At 37.4% G+C, this 20,682-nt stretch overlaps 1 protein-coding gene across 4 annotated transcripts in view; it reads right to left on the reverse strand.

The window, feature by feature from the left end:
- Window positions 1-1,595: 1,595 nt before the first annotated feature.
- Window positions 1,596-20,682, reverse strand: part of Nebl (nebulette) — a 327,715-nt gene continuing 308,628 nt past the window's right edge. For all 4 annotated transcript variants that reach the window (XM_026402385.2, XM_077802715.1, XM_026402384.2 and 1 more), the window contains 2 exons: window positions 3,719-3,825; window positions 1,596-1,772 (listed from right to left, as the gene is read on the reverse strand). In XM_026402385.2, the coding sequence (XP_026258170.1) occupies window positions 1,596-1,772; window positions 3,719-3,825 (284 nt within the window). The remainder of the gene's footprint in view (window positions 1,773-3,718; window positions 3,826-20,682) is intronic.

The following is a 20,682-nucleotide window of genomic DNA, read 5'->3' on the forward strand; positions in this document are numbered from 1 at the left end:
ATATATCAAATAATATGTCCCCAATGCCCATACACTTTATTTTTGTAATTTCATTTTTTTTTCAGTTTCTCACAACTATAGAGTCAGATTCTACACAAATGCTACCCTGTTGCAAGTCACAATAAAGGGCACAATCAGAAAAACACAGAATTGTCAACAGACACCAAACTCTTGGTGACCTTGACCCCAAGCTCCAGGAGAAATTCCAAGACCCACCAGCAAGGTTACACTTGTGGCTGTGAATCTAGCAAATGCCTGAAAAGTCACCCAAAACATGCCAACCATGCCTTTTTTCAGTAGACAAACTGTTTGGCTTGTACTGAAAAATCTCTGATGACATTCCTATGAATGTGATTTAGAAAATTAAAAATCACAGAGTGGAAAGAAAGTCTTTTTGATTAACCAGTCTTAATGGCTAGAGTCCCATTCCAGAATTTGAAGACCATTTTCCAAAATAAGAAAACCAGACCATCTCTATATGGAGTTGGTAACTTTTGTTTGCTGGGGTTTTCCTAGTACACTCTATATGCCATTTTTTTCCCACTGGATTCTATTAAGTTTTCTTCACTTTTAAATCAATAGCAGCATTAAGTTAATGAAAGCCGTTCAATAAATACCTAAATCACTTATTTATTAGAGTATACATCTAATTTCCTAAGGTGTAAATCCTTCAAAACTACAGTGCAATACAGCAGGAAAATCTCAAGCAACTTCTCAAAATATGTTTTTCTGATGCGCTGGCAGCTACAGGGGAGGGCTTTGGATATCAGCCACACTGTTTGCTTTTAACAGGAATGGGCAGTGCAGCTGTCTATGATACAGAAACTTGAACCTACGTGACATGCAACAGGGTAAACACTACTAGGGAAATAATACAGATGACATGAATCTTTGCCCTTTACAGAGTAGCTGTGAAGTTATTTGGTCCTGATGTTCTGTGGAACGGGGCGGTACTTGAGTCCACAGAATGTAAATGGGGAGTAGGATATGCCTTGGTGCAAAGGAGAAATAAACAGATCCCAGTCAGCCTTGGGATCCAGGAAATTTCCTGTTGGGTCCCTAAGGCTACCAGTCAATAAAATTTTAAGCAGGCTATCATTCTGCCACTGCTTACATTTATTATAGTAGGCAATTTTCAGTTGAACTGGAAATTGCCTAATGACTCAAAAGCTAAATGGTTTTTAAATTATTGGCTGTGTTACTGAGTTGAGAATTGGCTTCTGGTGATTTCCAAAGTGACAGCTAAGAAGTTTCACACACTCATTACATGGAAGGGACAATCAACATCTCTATTAAAGTCTACAAAAATACATTTCCAGAAGGGTTCAATTGCCAGTCAAAGGAAACTACAAACACAATTAGCAGCACCAGGTCTCCAGACAGTAATGATTTTTTTTGTTTACAGGAATTACTGAATATGCTGCTCTCCTCAGCCAAAATTCACTCCTCCTTCCTGGTACCTGTGTGTCTAATTGTCAAAGTAAGGATACATTGTTGTAAAATAATTGCCAAGTTGCTTAAAAGTGTCTTCTATCTTTTAAAAAGATTGGGTTTAGGATACATTAGAATAAAGCTCAAAGGGCAAGGAGAAGGAATTAATTCACAAACTCGATGTAATTTGCTGGGAGCATGCCCGTTCTCCCAGTTCTCTGCACTGTGCCATACATCCAGCCGTCATCGATGGGCTGCACGTTGACGATGTAGTCGCCATCTCGGAAGGAGACTTCATCCTCATCCTGGGCACTGTAATCGTACATAGCTCGGTAGGTCCTCTGAGGAGGCAAGAAGGAATGACACAATGAGAACCAGGACTGTCATAGACACTCATGCTAGCCCCAGCAGACCCTCCCACACATAGAGCAAGACCAGGAAGGACTTCCAGGATGTCGGATTACGGAAATCTGTAAACCAGAGTCTAACATCTAATTGTGTTGATCTTCACTTTATCAGTCTAAGGAGCAGAGATAAAGACAACAGAATAGCTAGAAAAGACAGTGAGGAAAGACAATCATCATCATCATCATCATCTAGCCTGTCAAAGGTAGGCTTTGAAACCATAAAGCTGACTTCCCCAGTTTCAGATGGTCTCAGAAACTAGATTATGTAGATTCTCCTTGTTCCATAGTCTCCAGACAACAAACCGACCAAAACAGCAGACAGGCCCTGAACCCACTGTCCCTCTGCTACTGATCCCTCCTAATAGAGTCAAGGAATCTTTCCTAAATAGGTAATAAGAAGTTTTGTTTTCCTTTTAAAAAAAAATGTAAAACAAACTTTTTAAAAAATTAGGGCTGGGGATGTGGCTCAAGCGGTAGCGCGCTCGCCTGGCATGCGTGCGGCCCGGGTTCGATCCTCAGCACCACATACCAACAAAGATGTTGTGTCCGCCGAGAACTAAAAAATAAATATTAAAAAAAAATTCTCTCTCTCTCTCCTCTCTCTCACTCTATCTTTAAAAAAAAAAATTATATACTCCCTTTACAGTTTTTTTTTAATCACAGTGATAGAAACATAGTATAAAAATGTTCTGAATATGGAGGTACATATAACTAAATCCTTGTTATAATGAGGAATTTTGAGTATTCCTGTACTCATTTTTAACAATAAGAATTTAGCTAATATTAACCACCAGAAAATCTCAAAAACAGCATTCATGGGCTGAGGAAACCAGCTGGGACATCAAGACACTTGTACCAATTATCTTACAGTTAGAAAAGTGGCCTGTTCCTAAGTGTTTGACAAAGGCCACGGGACTGTGATGGGGCTGGGAAAAGCCATTTCAGTATGAGAGGCCAAGCATAACTCGATGACCTCAAGTACTGCTTCCAAACTTGACCCTGAAATAATCTATCAAGATTTCAAGATAGATTATTGGTGCATGGCTGTAATCCCAGCAGCTCAGGAGGCTGAGGCAGGAGGATCTTTAGTTCAAAGTCAGCCTCAGCAATCTCGCGGTGTCAAGCAACTCAATGAGTCCCTGTCTCTAATAAAATACAAAATAGGGCTAGAGATGTGGCTTAATGGTCAATTCCCAGTAATTGATGATCATCAATTACCCAAGTTCAATCCCCACTACTCCACCTCCCGCCAAAAAATAAATAAAAATAAAGATTTCAAGATTTTCAACAGGGGGATTTGAAGACTTTTTTCCTCCAAAAATACATCTTTAATTGACACATAGTAATTTTACAAATATATGGGCTACAGTGCAGAATTTTGAAGCATGTCTACAATGCATCATGATCAGATCAGGGCAACTGGCAGATCAGGGTAACTGGCAGATCTATCATCCAGACATTTATCAATTCTTTGTGTTGGGAACATTCAAAATCCTATTAGCTACTTTAGTAGCATTATATCAGCTCCATGGTCATCTTGATGATCATCAAGGTTAACTCATTAATATGACCATTAAATATTTGTACCTTTTTAGTCCTAAATGAAGATTATAATTGACCAATACCAATCATGATCACATTAAGATGTCTAACTAATAGATTTCTTGTACGTTTGATTATGTCATACAATGCCTACTAATGCCTTCCTTTCTGAAAGCTTTACCTATATATTTTTGGCTTTCCTTTGAAAGAGTTGTGTAAATGGCAACATGTCACCATTGATCTTCAATGTTCCATAAGCATTTCAAATGTATTCCACATGCATTTGTATTTTTGAAGTAAATGGGAAGACCAGGTAGGAACACTTTAATGACACTTACTAGATTTGGTGAGTGCTGCATAGACCTCATGGATGACACACTGGTCTGGTGCATGTACCCGTAGCCTTGGGAATGGCTTTGCTGGTAAGCTCCAGGGAGAACAGGCGCTGCACATGAAACACACACACAGATTCCACAGAGTTAGCTTCAAAACACCCCTCCCCAATGAACCCTCAAAGAGGCTTCATGCTCTGCTAGAAGCTTCAGAAAACAAATGCTTTTGGCAGTGTCATGTGAAATTTGAGTAGCAGTGTTATAAGCAATCTCTTGATTAGTCCAAATCTCAGTAATTAAGGACATTTGTTTAAAAAAAATCAGTTAAGCATGCAGTAAATTATATTTTAAATATTTTATTACTCTTATACATACTATGTTAAAATGATGTAAACACAAAACAAAAATTTCCCATAATACCTTAACAAAATCATGTTTTTATTTGTACATATCATTCTTTTACGCATTTTCCAAAATAAAAATAAGAATGTTAAAGGAATTTAATTGGTTTGCCAAACCAATGGTAGAATATCAATATTTTCAGAGTGATTCTCATATAATGGATACTTTCAATATTAAGATATACAGCTGAATGTTACTTTAACAAACATGATAAACAAAACATATGTCTAGGGATGTATGACTATTCATTACAAAGTTTATACCCTTTAAAGAAAACTTTATATAGAATACATGAATTCTCCTTTTTGACTATAAGTCATGACTAAGTAAGTTATTTGAGTATTTTTTTTTTACTAAAGCCTGAGGAACAAGACCACTTAAAGAATTTCATATACATTATCTATGTTTTAAAAAGAAAAAGTATTTGCCAGGCATGATGGTGCACATCTGTAATCTCAGTGACTCAGGAGGCTGAGGCAGGAAGATCGCAAGTTCAAGACCACCCTCAGCAATTCAGCAAGACTCTAAGCAACTTAGAGAGACCCTGTATCAAAATAAAAACTAATAAGTTCTGGGGATATGTCTCAGTGGCTGAGCACCCCTGAGTTCAATCCCCAGTACCAAACAAACAAACAAACAAAAAGGGATCAAATGAGATTCACTCAGTTTGTGCTGTCCTCACCACCAATTATGGCACTCAAAACACACAGTTTCTGGTTTGAAGAACCCTGAAAAAAAACTCTGATTTCTAGAGAAACCAACACAGAAGTTAGATAAAATCTCAATAAAATCAAAAGACATAGATGCATGTGTTTCTCTTTATATTTAAATATCTGTAACCAGAAAACAGCTATAAATGAAGGTGTTTTAGTAGCATGCCCTTCATTATGTTTTGAATAAGTATATATTACTTTAATAAAGGTTATACTATATATGTGTTATTAAGATATACAGCTGAATGTTACTTTAACAATTTAACAATATCCCTAATAGTTTGCCACTTTCATTTAACCAAGTTGCATAGATGTAGTAATTGTAATGGGTTGATTTGTTGAAGACAGGTTTTATAATAAAAGAAATCTGCAGATATAATTCTTGGGTGTTATAATACTTTACAAATAAATTTATTCTAATGACACACAAGATCATTGATACTTTAAAGGATCTTACTGATCAGAAAGTTATAAAACCTTGCTTGTGTTCTCCCAATGACAATATTGAATAGGGATTCTTTTACATAGTGTACATTGTAAAGTTATTAAAATAGCATTAAACATCAACTACTTCAGAAAACAGCACTTTTCAGGATTATCAACACAACTTAAATATTTCATGTCAAGAGATGTTAAGGTTAGTGTCAAAATCCACTCACAACGAACAATCAAGAAATTTCCATAAATATTTAGGTCCCCTTACATAGCTAGGTAGAAGGTCTTCTTTGTGTATTGAAGGCTGGAACATTGACTTTCAACTCTCAGCAAATACTTACTAGCTAATGTGCACACAGCTTCTGCATTGCCTGAAACATAGTAAGTCTCCGTAATGACTAATAATTATGACTGTCCACCATGTTCAAGGCATGCCAGGCATAAGAGAAGTGACAAAGACAACTGTCCTGGAGCCAGGATGGTCTTGGGCAACTGGCCCTCTACCCAATTAAGCAAATGGCTCTGGATACTTAGGGCCTTTTCAATGACAAGCATAAATCAATTATTTTAACCATATACCCAGGTCTGACAGTTGTGAACTTGTTTCTAATCATTTAAACTAGTTATTTCTTCATTAACTATTATTTGAATCTATCTACAAATTCTAAAGATTAAATATAAATGCCTCTGTTCATGTACATAAGAAATTAAATTCTAATCCATTGTGATACTAATTAACTATGAACTTTACTTTTTTGGTACAGAGTTAAGACATAAACTGTCTCAAAATATTTTGGAATAAAACTTTCAGGAAAGAACATTGAAAAAAAATATGCTAACTCAGAATCTGTGAGAGATTTATTTACACAGTTTATAGATCACAATTCCAATTCTGTGCCTATAGGTAGTGACCATTCAAGAATGTTTATTCTTGAATTATATTCTCTAATTTTGGCTTTCAAAAAATAGGGTGTATATTCAATGGCTGAAATCTGCCCTTCAAAGGGAAGCAGTAGTTATTGTTATTGAGGAAAGTAAAGAAAGTAATGTGTTAGTCCTCAATAGGTGTGGGTTGGAGAGAGCCAAGAGAGAATTTAGAATGAGACACTGCAGAGTACTTTTATCCATCTAGCCCTTCTGGTTTCTCTTCATGCTTTTATTGATTATTGTTATTTCTCTCCTTGGCTGAATTACTTAATAAAAAGTTCCTTTGGGGTTATAAAACCTTGTTATCTACTTTATACCTGGTGCAATAAGAGTTCTTAGGAAGCTCCTATTAGGAGCTGTGAAAAATATAACAGAGAGCCTAGAGGAATCAACTTAGTAAAAACAAATGTCAATGCTAAAAGAGGCAAAACATTGCTTTTCTGTAGTTATGCCCCATGGATGTTTTTTTGGAAACAGATAAAACAAGCAAAAGGAAATTTAAAGTGATGGCTTCAAAAATTCAGTTTGTTAAGAATTCAGTTGAAAGATAGTCATTCCACATATGGGATTTCTTCCACGAAATGTAGAATGCAAACTATTTTTTCAAAAAGCAAGACATCAGGCTAACTTTGCAACAAACAAGGACATCTTGGAAAAGAGAAAAACACATGGTATCCTTTCATTAAACTGGTGGTCAGATTTCTTCAGCATTAATATTGAACAAGAAAGGTGCAATGGTATTCCAACCCAAGTGGCTTGAGTTTGAGAGTTTTATTTCCACAACATCAAAGCCAAAAAAAAAAAAAAAGAGCTTTTGTTAACCTAAGACAACAATAAAGCTCAGATGTTTGACTGAACTTTCATTTCACATTGGTGAGATCCTTGACCAGAGATCTGGAAGCTGACTAAAGCACCAAGCGTTTCAGGCAGTCTTTGGGATGTCTTCCTATTCTTATGAAACCAAAATGTCTCCTCCTAGTGCACAGTAGAATTATTCCCCCCAAACAGCCCATGGATGTTGCATATATTTTTACATAGGTAATTTTGGGGTTTTGGTTTTGTTGTTGTTTTTCAGTGCTGGGAGTGAAGCCAAGGCCTCTATCACTGAGCTACACCCCCAGTCCCCAATATCTTCTTTTAAATGTTTATTTTTAAAGTGGAAGGAAATAAAACTAAAATAAAGAAGTGTGCTGATATGAAGATCACAAAACGGAAGGTGAGAAGGGAGGAAGAAAACATTTTTAAGAGGTTTCAGAAATCTGGAACTGGGGCTGGGATTGTGGCTCAGTGGTGGAGCGCTTGCCTAGCACAGGTGAGGTACTGGGTTTGATCCTCAGCACCACACAAAAATAAACAGATAAAATAAATAGTGTGTTCATCTACAACTAAAAACATATTTTTAAAAAATCTGAAACTGAAGAAAAGGAGATCTATACAAATTTACAGAGATTAAAGTTAGTGGATCAAGGATATGAACCCATAGTAAGGGGAGAGAGTTACCCCCAAAGAGGTTCAATTTGGGGGACACACCCATAGATGGTCAAGGAAGAGAAGAAAGTATCTTTTCACGTGTAAAGTGCTTGTATGTTGCTTTTTAATTATCACAATAACTATCCAAAATAGGTATTGCTCCTAATTGACATAATAATGAAAAATAACAGAAGTTCAGAAATTAAGCAGGGTGACAACAGAACAATTATTTTTTGTTAGGGAAGGCACAGTATAGGTTTCAAGTCATTAAAGACAAGGTGGAAGCCTTAAATGACTACAGAATTCAGTATATGGTCAAAGTCAACTTGTCCAAAAAAAGTCTTTATTGACTATAAATATAACATGAATTGAGAAAATAATTTGGGGGGCTTTCTCCCCTTTATTTTTAATATTCAGTATAAGGAAAAAAATCACTCTTGAAAAAATTTCCAATAAAGGATACAGGATCCAACGAAATGATTACCATTATTTTCTAATACCAGTTTTATCAGCTAATATGTGTCAAAGAAATTAATGTTCTGATGTTTTGTTTTGTTTTTAGCACAGAAATCTTTATTTAGACAATCAAAGAGGGATTGCTAAAAGACAAAGTATAAAAGGCTGCTCAATTGAAAGTGAATATTAAACAACAAGATAGATTCCAATTAGATCCCATCTAGTTCATGAGCAAGGTGGCCAAGCTAATTGGTAATAAGATAGTTCCACAATGTGGACTTTTATGCTGAAATATCTCTTAAATATGTCATTGAGTTTCATGTCAGAGCTTGAAGTCTTCATGGCAACTAAGTGCCCCCCACAAGCCATAAATGGACACTAAAACCATGGAGTTGATCTCTAATCTAACAACAAGATTCTATTTCTTAGTCTGAGAGAATTCTTCACACTATAAAAATTTTTCTTTCTCTGAAGAAAACAGAAACAAGCCAAATTACTTCTAGGTTTTAGTTTGTTGGTTTTTAATGACAAGTTATGAATAGATTACTACCTAAGGAACAGGCTTATTGCACGATAAACCAGGAATTAATAGACTTTAACATAAAAAATGATATGATCCACAGGTGAGTAAAAACCATCAAGTTTAAAGACACACCTGATCATCACCATAATACAAACTAATTGCTCAATCTTTGGAAATATGTAAAAAATAAAATTCATCATCATTTCATATATTAAATTTTCCACTCCAGCAGGGTCCATGAACCATGTGAAGGAATTGTGGGAAGAAACCTGGATTGAAAGGAAGTTCATTAGTGAGAAATTAGAAGGTTAATATGACCACTCCTGGTAAGACAAGTGCCCCAAGACCCTGAAGAGACGTGGACCCTGCTTCCTAGGAAGCAGATTAGGAGCTGGTCATCATTAAGAAAGGGGGGATGTGAAGACAAAAACATGTCTTTGCAAAATTAAAATTTCTCTCTCAAGCTAATGCTAGATTCCTGACAATTTCCTCCCTCTACACTACCATATTACTTGTTTTAATTTTCTACTCTTCACTAAATTTCATTACTATATAATAATATAGAATATTACTACTTTATAAAACTAATAAGTTCTTTTAAGATTGCAAATCATTCTTATTATGGTAAAGTGTATATATATATATATATATATATATATATATATATATATATATATCATCATACAATTTGCCATCTGAATCATTTTTAAGTGTATAGTTCTTTGCCATGAAGTATATTCACATCATTGCACAACCGCCAGTCCCTTAAGAAAATATGAGTTCTATAAAAGTAACTAAGCACCTAGGTGCATAGCCCTCTGGAAATTAATGCGGAAAACTTGTAAATAAGATTTCACTTCTCCAAGAATACAAAATGGGCAAACAATAAAAGTTACATAAGATAAATATTCACAATCAGGGGGACCAATTCAGTTTGCTCAGGGCTTACCCAGTTTTAGCACTGAGAATTGGGCTTCCCAGGAATACCCTTAGTCTGAGGCAATTTGGGACATCCAATTCCCCCATTTAGAGTGTGCCAGGCCCTGTGTTTAGCATGTCATGTGCAAAAACTGGTGTGAGTGTCATCATGATCTTCATTTTACAGAAATATTATATGAAGGTTAGTGAGGTTAAGGAACCAGGTCGAAATCAGAGCTGGCTGGGAACCAGGTTTTAGTGTCAATGGTCCAAACTCTTGACTGTACCATAACCAAAATGATGTTGGAAGACATGACAAGACCGGGTAAGATCAATTTCAAAATAACCACCGTGGATTCAGGAAGTACAAGAGTACGGTGGTCTGGAGAGCAGAGAAACTTCCAGGAGTGACTGAGAACATGATCTGAAGTCTGAAGACAGGGCAGTCCATCTTGCCTGCTAGGGGCTGGCAGGAGTGGGAGGGAGAGAAAGACAAACAACTTGAAGGTTAAGAGCTCAGGTTGAGCAGCCAGTCAGGCTTGCTAGGCTCACAGAGGTTCCTCTATTTGTCACTGGCTTATGTTGGGGTTGGGGGTTCAGCTTTGGGCAATAAACCCAATGAAAAAGCTGACGCACGTGTGGTTCATCAAACAAGCCAGACCATCTCCGGAAGAGACCATAGTAGCAATCATTCCTTCACTCTTGGAAAAGGAAGCTCAGATCATAAGAAGTAGTATCACTTCTGGAGCAAGAGATTACAGGGTTTTTGTTGTTGTTGTTGTTTGTTTGTTTGTTTGTTTGTTTGCTTATTTAGTCATTTTGGACTCTGAAAAGTCTAAAAGAAAGGGAAGGAGGGAGAGAAAAAGATTTGATTTTTCTTTCTTCTTCCCACTGACAATACTATTCTATTTTTTCCGGGAAATTATCAGTCATTCATTTCAAGTTTATGTCCAATATCACAGCTGCTAATGCAACTTTGACTACTTTCCCACTGAGCAATGACTACCCCCATTGTGATGACACCCAACATTGAAAATCATTTTGTACAATACCCAAAAAATGCACCCCAGGACAGCATCAAAATAGTGATCAGCAATACTGCCACAGACATATTAAGGATTTAGCTGAACATATAATTAAATACAAGGTACAATTGAACCATTTTCTTCCCTAAATTTAGATAATCAGGTTTATAACATTACTTAAAGTATAAATTGAATAATTAAAGAATCTTTATCATCTTTCAATGGCAAAAGGAAATATTCCTACATTGTAGTTTTGTATCTAAACCTACACATTACATTTCAGCATCTTATTTATATGTTTGGCTTAGTTATCTAAGTACTTCTAAAATATTATTTTGGAGACTCTACAGTTCCTAAGTACTGAAAAAAAAACATAAAATTAGTTACATCTTAAATTATTTTCCAGTTAAATTTGATTATTCCCACAAGCCCAGAAAAGCAGTACATTGTGATTTCAAAGCTAAGTGGTTTTTCTCTAGAAAAAAAAATGAGTCTGTGAATATTCTCTGACAGAACTGAAATAAGACATAATATGGTTTAAGTAGGACTAGACACTTTAGGTTTAAGAATGCCTGCTATTTTGCTTAAGAATAATCTAGCCAAATTACCCCTGCATTTGGATTTGAATTTCAACTTGCATTCTTTTTCTTTCTCAGAAATGCTGCTTATTTTAGCTATTTAAGCTGGGATAAACTCTCCAACTTGTAACTCTAATTCAAACCACTAATATAAGTAGGATCATTGCTATAAAAAGGGAACTAATTTCTGTCCCAAATTAGAGTCTTTAATGATATTTCCATGGCACACGGTCCTTACGGTATGTAGACACACGTGTGCACTATCCCCAAAGAATAAGAAAATAAAGAATGTAGAGTAGGGAGACAGCTTCTCTTCCTCCCAATAGCTCAGCTTCACAGGAAACGTATTTCCTCATGCTCTGCTGCTGGAGACTTGAAGAATCGGCTGCCTCTTCCTCAGAGGCACCTCAGACCTTCTGAGCCTTGGAAGTCAGACGTGCATCCTCAAACAAATGCTTGCTCATTACAACCTGACCCCTTCCTCAGCTTCACTCAGAAAGGGAAACTTACAACCTTTCCTTTCATTTCAATGAAGAGAGACAATATGAGTTTCTCTAAAGCTTCAAATTCAAGCAGAAACCTGAACGTTTTTCTTGATGGAGGAACAGAAGTAAATTTTTCTAATACTTTATAATGTGTACCTTCTATGGGCTCTATGTACTGGTTAGATGGTTAGGTTTAATCTTGCAATAGTCTACTAGTTGGATTTCATATTATAAAGGAACAGTAAGTCATCTTTTTATTGATCACTTTTATCACAGATATTTAGTTTATAATCAACTCTTCAAAACTTCCTAAATACAAATGAGAATACCAAAACATCGCATTTGGGTGAGATAAGAACAAACGTCTCAAATTCAGTTTGAACATAATACTAAAGTATGGTTGGGAAGCAGAAGAACTGAGATTCTCTGGTTGAATGAATTTTCTTTGGAAAAGCTCCTTTAGGAAGAAGTTGGATATTTTGGGGAGAAAGGAGTGGAGTCGGGGGTTACCAATTATGATAAAATTAAACTAGTGTCTACAATAGAAATATTAGCAAATTTATTTTGAATGAAGATGAATACTTCTAAATCAGAAGTGTATTTTTTTTTCCTTTTTAAAAAATAAATTAGGTAGTATATTTAAGGTTTAAAACATGATACTATAGGGTATATAGAGATAGATAGTAAAATCGTTACTGTAATGAAGTAGATTAACACATATCTATCATCTCACACAGTTACTTTGTATGTACATAAGAAAGGCAGCTTAAATCTACTTGACAAAAATCCCTAATAAAGTACATTTTTATTAGCTGCGGTCCTTCTATTGTGCATTAGATCTCTAGACTTGCTCATCCTACAGACCTGCTAGCCTATACCCTCTGACCATCATCTCCCCATCCCCTCCCTCACCACCATCATGGCAACCCCTGTAATATTCTCTATTTCTGTATATTTAAACTCTTTTTAAAAATATTCTTTTCTACACATAATCTTGGGCAATATTTTTCTTTCTGTGTCTGGCTTATTTCAGTTAGTGTAATGTCTTCCAAGTTTATCTCTGTTGTGCCAAATATCAGGATCTTCATTTTTTAAGGCTGAATAATATTCCCTTGCATATGGATGTGTTACATGTTCTTTATTCAGTCATTGATTGGCATTTAGGTTGTTTTTATATGTTAATGATTGGGAGGGAATAATTCGACACTGGGGACATGGAAATTCAGACAGTTTTACATAGTAAGTGATTTCATCTCCTTTGTGTATATACCTAGAGGAGGAATTGCTGGGTCATATGGTTGTTCTATTTTTACTTTCTTAGCAACCTCCATATCCCTAATGACTGTAACAATACATTCCCACCAACAGTGAATCAATTTTCTTATCCAGGAGTATATTATCTAGTAGGCAGTTCTGGTTATCTAATTTTAAAGCTACACTTATGATTAAAAACCAAAAACCCTGAACCAGTGGCAAGATATAAATCATATGCCATCTATAAATCATAAAACCTGAATGAGAAGAGAAAAATCAACAAAAAAATTAACGCAAACACTAGGCAAATAATTGTGACTTTGCAGATATTATTCATTTTGAGAGATTTGGAAATAATGCTAGTTAGATATATATCCATCATTTTCAAAATATATTAATAGCTTATTATTTCATTGTACCTGTGCTTAATATTTCTGTTCTCAATGTAATGGTACATTTATCTTTTAAGGATGTCTACTGTCCCGAGAAACTCAGCACATCCCTGTGACCTACACTGTGCCTAGGAATGTGAGGAACTGCTCTCACCCTGTATTTCCTTTCCTTCATCATTCATTTACTGAGCACTCCTGGTCCTGTGCTAAAGTACTAAGATGAAAGCCATGACACATTCACTCACTGTCCCATGGAGTTCCTGATCTCAATAAACCAGAGTACAGTGAGATAAAGGCCCATAATAAAGGAGGGATGATTCTAGAATTCTGATGAGCACATTTGTTTTGTCGGAGTCCCTACTGAATCCTACAGAATCACAAGAAAAATAAAACATTGGGGTGAGAAGTATTTATATGAGAACAGAAGTACTAACATAGGAATCATTTACTGCTTTCCTGGTTATGAAAGACCATTGGCTGACTCTGGCTTAGACAGCGGTCACAATAGTATATTCCAGTTGGATTACTGCTTTTTTTAAAAAAAAAAAGAAAGAAAGAAAAAAACTGCAAATGGTATAATTATTCTCAAATCAAATTAGCTTTAACTAGACAATAAAACTAATGTGAAGTTGCATTGATTGAGCATGGGTATCAAAGCTGAGTCTTTACATTTTGGGTTAAACTCAGACTTGTGCATATTTATTGGGTGTCTATAATCCACGTCCTGATTACAGAATTTCTATTTCAGAGAAATAGAAAGCAGACAAAAAGATTATGTTCCAATAGAGTTTTATTCTGGGAGAGACAGATAATATACGAATTAATGAACACTAATAAAATGGCAGATGGTAAAAAGAGTTAAGGAGAAAAATAAAGCAGGGAATAGGGAGTTATGAGCCTGTGTGGGATGAGCGGTCAAGGAGACTCTTCATGATTACCTGGCATCTAATCAGAAACCTGGAGGAAGTGAGCATGGCACAACAACACTGGGGGAGTATTCCAGAAGAGGGGCTAGTGATTGCAAAGGCTCAGGGTGAGAGGACTTCTGTCGTCCTAAAGTAGCCAGGAGGGCTGTATGGCTAGAGTCAGGAGGCTGATGGAAGACGAAATCAGAGATATGATCAAGGATGAGGGTTATCACCAGATCATGCAATCCCTTGTAGATTATAAATTTGGGGTTAAGTCTAAGAATGACTGCAAGCCATTAGAATATGTCGAACAAGGCTGTAATGAGATCAGGTGTAGATTTTTCAAGGATCATTTTGCCAATGGGGTGAGGTCAGCCCAATGCAGGTAAGAACAGAATCATAAAGACCAGGACCATACTTTACAATCACAGTGAAACAGGATAATGATTCTCTCTGAGTGCAACCGAAGGGGTGATAGGTGACTACATTGGGGATTTTGAAGATAGAGCCATCAGTTTTATAGATGGATCAGAAGTGAAGTGTGAGAAGAAGAAAGGTGATAAAGTTGATTACCAGGTTCCTTCCCCTGTATTAATTGGACGGTGAACACAAAGAACAGGCAAGGATTTTTTTTTTTTTTTTTTTTTTTTTTTTTTTGCCAGGGAGATAGGAAATAAGATCTTGGTTTCAGATATAAGATTTGAGATGCCCATTAAACACCCTGAAATTGGATATTTCATGTGGAGTCTGAAAGCTGTTACAGTAGGAAGGTGCTTTGGTTTGATGTCTCTGCTCTTTTACCTAAATGAAAAATGTCAAGGATAAGGGACATTGTAACGTTGGACATAAAAATCCACAGTGCTGTTTCTATACCATTGGCTCCTCTGGAGGACTGCTAAGAAGGCCTCCTGTTCTCTTGATGCCCAAGTAGGCATTCCCTCAGTAGCATCTAAACCACCTAAGGCAACCCAGATTCTCAGAAAACGTTCAGTGTACCTACAAGTCTAGGTGACTGGTCCTCTAAAGAGCCTGTAAATCTCCAGTAGGAGAAATCCCAAGAAAAGTACCCTGGGGTTACAAGCAATCAAATTCTGTCTCTGCAGAGGTTGAGCTCAGCCCTGCCCACCCTCTGGCTCTGGGCTCTTCTTCAGCCCATGTGAAGACACACGCAGGCCTAGGCTCAAGAGGCATCAGGCCACACCAAGTCCCCAATATGCTACACTCTCTCCCTTGCCATTTTTTCTGCCTAAAATACTCCTTACCCTGTTCTCTGCCTGGCTAATTCTAATCCTGGATAATACTCCATCATGACACCTTCCTGAGCGCAATAATTTTCGCCATCTGGTTCACCTACTAGAATATGATGAGCTCTTTGAAAACAATAGATGTATTTCTTTTATATGTTGGTTCTCAGAGTCTCACACATATGGGAGAGAATCAATATTTGTCAACTGAGAAAAAGGAGCAATGGGTACCACTAAAACACGAGGGCAGATGGCTACCTAATGAGCTCACTGCCCTCTTGGCACCATTTGGACGATAGGTAGAGTTCCAGAATGTTCTGAAGTAACTCTTACAAGTTAATCTCTTTTGAAGACAGATTAAGTGAGATACAGTGCTAGAAGCACAGCCCAGCTAGGCTAGGTTAAACCCCACAGAATTCAGAAACTTGTTTTGGGTCAGTGAAGGCAAGACTAGGTCATTCCAATAAGATTCTTTCACAACAAAATGACAAAGTTCACAAGGCTGCAAAACTGAAAATGTCTATTTCGAAAAGTGCATCTGTTTTTCATTTCACTCCTATACCCTTTTATGCTCCAGAGGAAAACAGAAACACGTAAAATACCTGAAGCCAAACGGAACACGAGTTCCAACTGAGGAGGGTAAACGTGGGCTGAGATTGCGAACACATAAAAATACTCACAATGACCAAAAAAAAAAAAAAAAAAAAAATCACAAGTTAACGGAAACCAAAGGAATACAAAGCAATACCAGGAGGCAGAGCCCCGTCGCAGGCAAAGTGAAGACAAACACAAAGATCAAAGGCAACCTCACAGCGAAATAAGCAGACACCAGCAGGATTATTTCCACCAGAGGAGCCGTGTGTCAAACAAAAAATAAGTTAAACTAAACTAATACCAAAAGGCAATAAAGATAATTTCAAATAATACTATTCAAGAATCAAAACACAACTGGATCAAGTTTAAATAAAAGCCTCTGTTATTGAATCAAAGTAACACAGTAGAGATGTCAAATGAAAACCCTTTGGTAACTTAATACATTAGAGAGACGAATCGAGAATAGAGAAAGCCCAGGAGGATCACAGAAGGGAACGAAAATATTCAGGAATCAAAGCAAGATGAGAAAATATCATGAGAAACACAGAACTGAGACAATGATCAAACCTTCAAGGGGAAGGTTTATCTGCTAATGCTCTGAAAACTCAACGTTAAAGATGAACACATTGTATTTTTGCCTCTGGGGAATAAGCCAAATGTTTAACCTTTTGTCCTAACAATCTGAATTTCCTCTATCTCATGAGAGGGACCCCAAAACTGTGAACTCACAGCTGGGTTCATAAAATCAAAGAGATTGCTTCCAGAACAGAAATACATTCTCACAGGTAGAAGAAAGAGAAAGGAAAAACTTAACTTAATTGTATGGCACTTAGCTTAAGAAACATCAGCTATTCCTTACTATCATATATATCTAAAAAGAATTTTTAAAAAGAAGAAGAAGAAATATCAGTTATTCTTGTTCTACACAGATGAGAAATGAGCCAATAAGGCCAAATGACCTCTGGTGGACCTAGTCCAAGCAGTGAGCGTCAGGATTCAAGCCTAGTATCCTCTCCCCCTGCTCAGCATCCTGATCACCTCCCTGTTGGTATTGTCACACAAGCCACTCCACAGCAGGAAGACAACCAAATCTTAAAGGACAACTTCTTGGGCTATGACGTATTTTATTATATAAAATCCTAACCACATTTAAAGGAACCCACAAAATCTAGAAGAAAACGTAGCATTTTGAAATACTTAAGAATGTTTTCTTTTTTCTTCATCTTACTCCTAACAAGTGTTGTTATAAAAAAACACTTTTCAATTTCTTGGGCAGAGTTTACGTAAGTGCATATGATTAACTGTTACTACTAAAGACATTAAAGATTTCTATCAAAGAGCCTTCCTCACCATAAAAGTCACTTTCTATACCACCCACTCCTCCCTACCAGAGCCCCAGAGCATGCATTTCAAAGGAGACCCTACATTTCAAAGTCTCTGAAAAGTCTTGGATACTACTACTTCTCTTCCCTACCAGAAAAATTAAAAAGTAAAAAACCCTACTGGGAATGTTTCTACTTTAGGTTGTTTTTTTTTTTCTTTTTAAGCTATGCTTTAATGTGATTAAAACATATCTAAACATCATCAAAACAAAAGCGTAAGAATTTCCTTCCAAGTCTTATATAAGACAATATTATTCACAAAAGTATATATATTTACATCGTATTCATAGGGGTTTATTTGTTTTGGTACTTCGATTGAATCCTCGGGTGCTCTGCCACTAAGCCACTTCCCCAGCCCTTTTTATTTCTTTGAGACAGGGCCTGACTACATTGCTTAGGGCCTCACTAAGTTGCTGAGGCTGGCCTCAAACTTGTGATCCTCCTGCCTCAGCCTCTCAGAGCTGGGATTACAGGTGTGGCACCACCATGTCCAACTTGGTTTGTGTTTTGAAAATATTAATTTGACCATTTCATTCTGCCACCAAGCATTTGATGAGTGCTTATTCTAAGAGCTGGACACATAACTGAAAACAAAACCACCAATATTCCTGCCAAAACAGGACTTACCGGCTAGCCAGGGAGAGATGAACACAGACATCAAGACACAATGTCTCGGGTGGCATCAGCTGCAGTGAAGCAGGGTGAAGGGACAGATAGTAGGAGAAGGGTGCTGTCGGTCTCTGGGACATAGAATCTCTGATAAAGTGTCAACAGAGAAGAAACTTCAAGAAAAATGGGGCTGGACAAGCGAATACCTGGGGTAGGGAAGAGGGGCTGAGGCAGTAAGTGTAGAGGCCCCAGATGGGAACTTCCTTGGAAAGTTCAAATCAGGCAAGGAGATAAGTGTCACTGCAGCCTGTGAGTGACAGAATGGCACATGAGTGCCTCATAGTAGACAGGGCCCAAGATCAAAGAGGGGGCATGTAGGCCATGGTGAGGAGTTGGGTGTTTTATCAGAATGTAATGGTAGCAGAAGAGCCATATCTGACCTGGGTTTTGAAGGAGTTAAGACAAAATGTGCCTCATGGGTATATTGATTATTTATAGCTGATGTCACTGGGGGACCTGTAACTCCCCAAAGTGCCTGATGGCTTGACTCTCCCTGTAAGGGCAAGCCTTAAAGATGCTTTGGGGAAGGGTGTCTTTCCACATCAGCGCTGGAAAAAAAAAAAAAAAAAGCCTTGATCCCCAGATGCCAGTAACTGGGGCTTCAGTGAACCTGGACAAACTCTGAAGTGACCCTTACCTTCCACTGGCTTCGACTCCCCCTGTTCATCTCCTAGTGGCATCCTAAGAATTTTACTATCCCAGGGCAGCTCTTCATTTATCCCCAGCTATTCCTTCACAAATGTATTGTTCTTTGTCTAAAAAGGATAAAAGCTTCATGCTTTGGTCATTTCACTTGGAGATTTAATAAAACTTTTTTTTTTTTTTTTGCATTTTGCTCATTCATCAGCTTTTGTATTCATGGGATTCTTAGATTCAAAAAAGAGCCCACGTAAGGACTAAGCAGGGTAACAGGGACCTCTCTCCCTTGCTATTTCAAAAAGATGATTCTGCCTGCCAGATGGAAAACAGATCAGAGTAGGGGGTTGCCGGGACACACAGCAGCAAAGGCAGAAGTGGGAAACCATTTAGGAGGGGACTGAGGTCATCCAAATGATAGGGCAATGGCTGAAATGAGGGTAGCAACCATGGAGGTAAGGACAGCACTCAGATTCTGGATGCTTCTGCCATGGGAAAGCAATGAGATTTGTTAACGGATTCCATGTGGGTATGAGTAAAGCATGAGAGCTGAGATTGATGTCACAGAGGTTGACTTTGGTGCCTGGAGAGTTTCACTTACCACTTAGTGACCTGGGAAGCCCAGGGAAGTACGGACCTGGGAGGATGGTGGAGTGGGGGAGGTAGCCTTCATGTATTATGTTTGTTATGTCACTAGTCTTTTGAATGTAGGCATGAGGTGCCATGGGATGATTCCAGGTGAGCTCTGATAAATGTGCTTTGTTTCACTTCAGATAGATGAAATTAGGAGCATTTACCCACACATCCTAAATTCTTCTCAAATGAACAGTCTTGTGGGTATCACATGGCTCTGTTGATGTTATAAACTTACTGGTACATTTCAACTTCTGCTTCATGCTTCGGTATCTACTCTCAAAACTAGGAACTGTTACTGAAGTCAGAACATCTTCATCTTCTAACAGGTGACTCTGCATGACAAAAATTCACCAATGCAGTCTTTTGAGTCACTGAGTCATCTGTGTCTGCCAAAAATATCTGGCCCCTGTCACCTTCCACAGACTGAAGTTCTCCCAAATGTAATTATTCCCTCTTAACTGTGAAATCAACTTCTAATACAAATGCTAGAGATTCACCTATACTTTCTTTTAATGGAGACGTTTTCTCATCCTGTTTGGCTTAATATAGAGTCTTCTCACTAGAAATAATTAGGAGAAGAAAAGAAAAAAAGGAATGGTGCTTTGAGAAAAGAAAAAGGACATTAAACAACTAACAGCAATAGGTTTTTACAGCCTTGGAAGAAAGAATGTAATGAGATCAGAGCTCACCTGGTATCATCTGCTGGTACAGAGACTGCTAAGGTGTCTTCAGGAGATGTCTCCAACTCTCCCTCTCTACACAGACTTATCAAGATCACAGGTTTAGATGATGATTTCCAAATTTATCTCCAGTGCGGCCTTCTCCTCTGAACTCTGATTGCTTCTCTGACACCTCTATTTGCATGTCTTAATGACACACTGTCATGGTATCTTAGCCTATCAGAAACATTCTGCTCACAAAGTCTGTTGACCTAATTAACTCCGGCATTCACTTCTCAGCTCAAATATCCCTTCCCCAAAGAAGTTGTCCCTGACATCAAAGCCAGATGGAATTGTCCTGTTACACATCTTGTAGCCCCCATCCCATCTCCATATCCTGAACTCTGTGATTATTTATTACTTGGGTAACTATTTGCTTACTACCTGGGTCCCCCTCCAGATGCAAAGCCCTATATAGCCAGTCCATTTCTCCTATGCTCATTGCTCTAAGCAATGTAGACCCAAATTCTTGGCTAGTGTACATGAGCACTCAATAAACATTTGGAGAATAACTGGACAAATACTGTGTTGGTGTATACAGACCTGAAGTAAGAGATTGAAGCCAAGACTCTATGGTGCATTACCTTTGGGAAAGATTTCAACT

Source organism: Urocitellus parryii, chromosome 9 (assembly GCF_045843805.1).
Source record: "Urocitellus parryii isolate mUroPar1 chromosome 9, mUroPar1.hap1, whole genome shotgun sequence".
Lineage (NCBI taxonomy): Eukaryota > Metazoa > Chordata > Mammalia > Rodentia > Sciuridae > Urocitellus > Urocitellus parryii.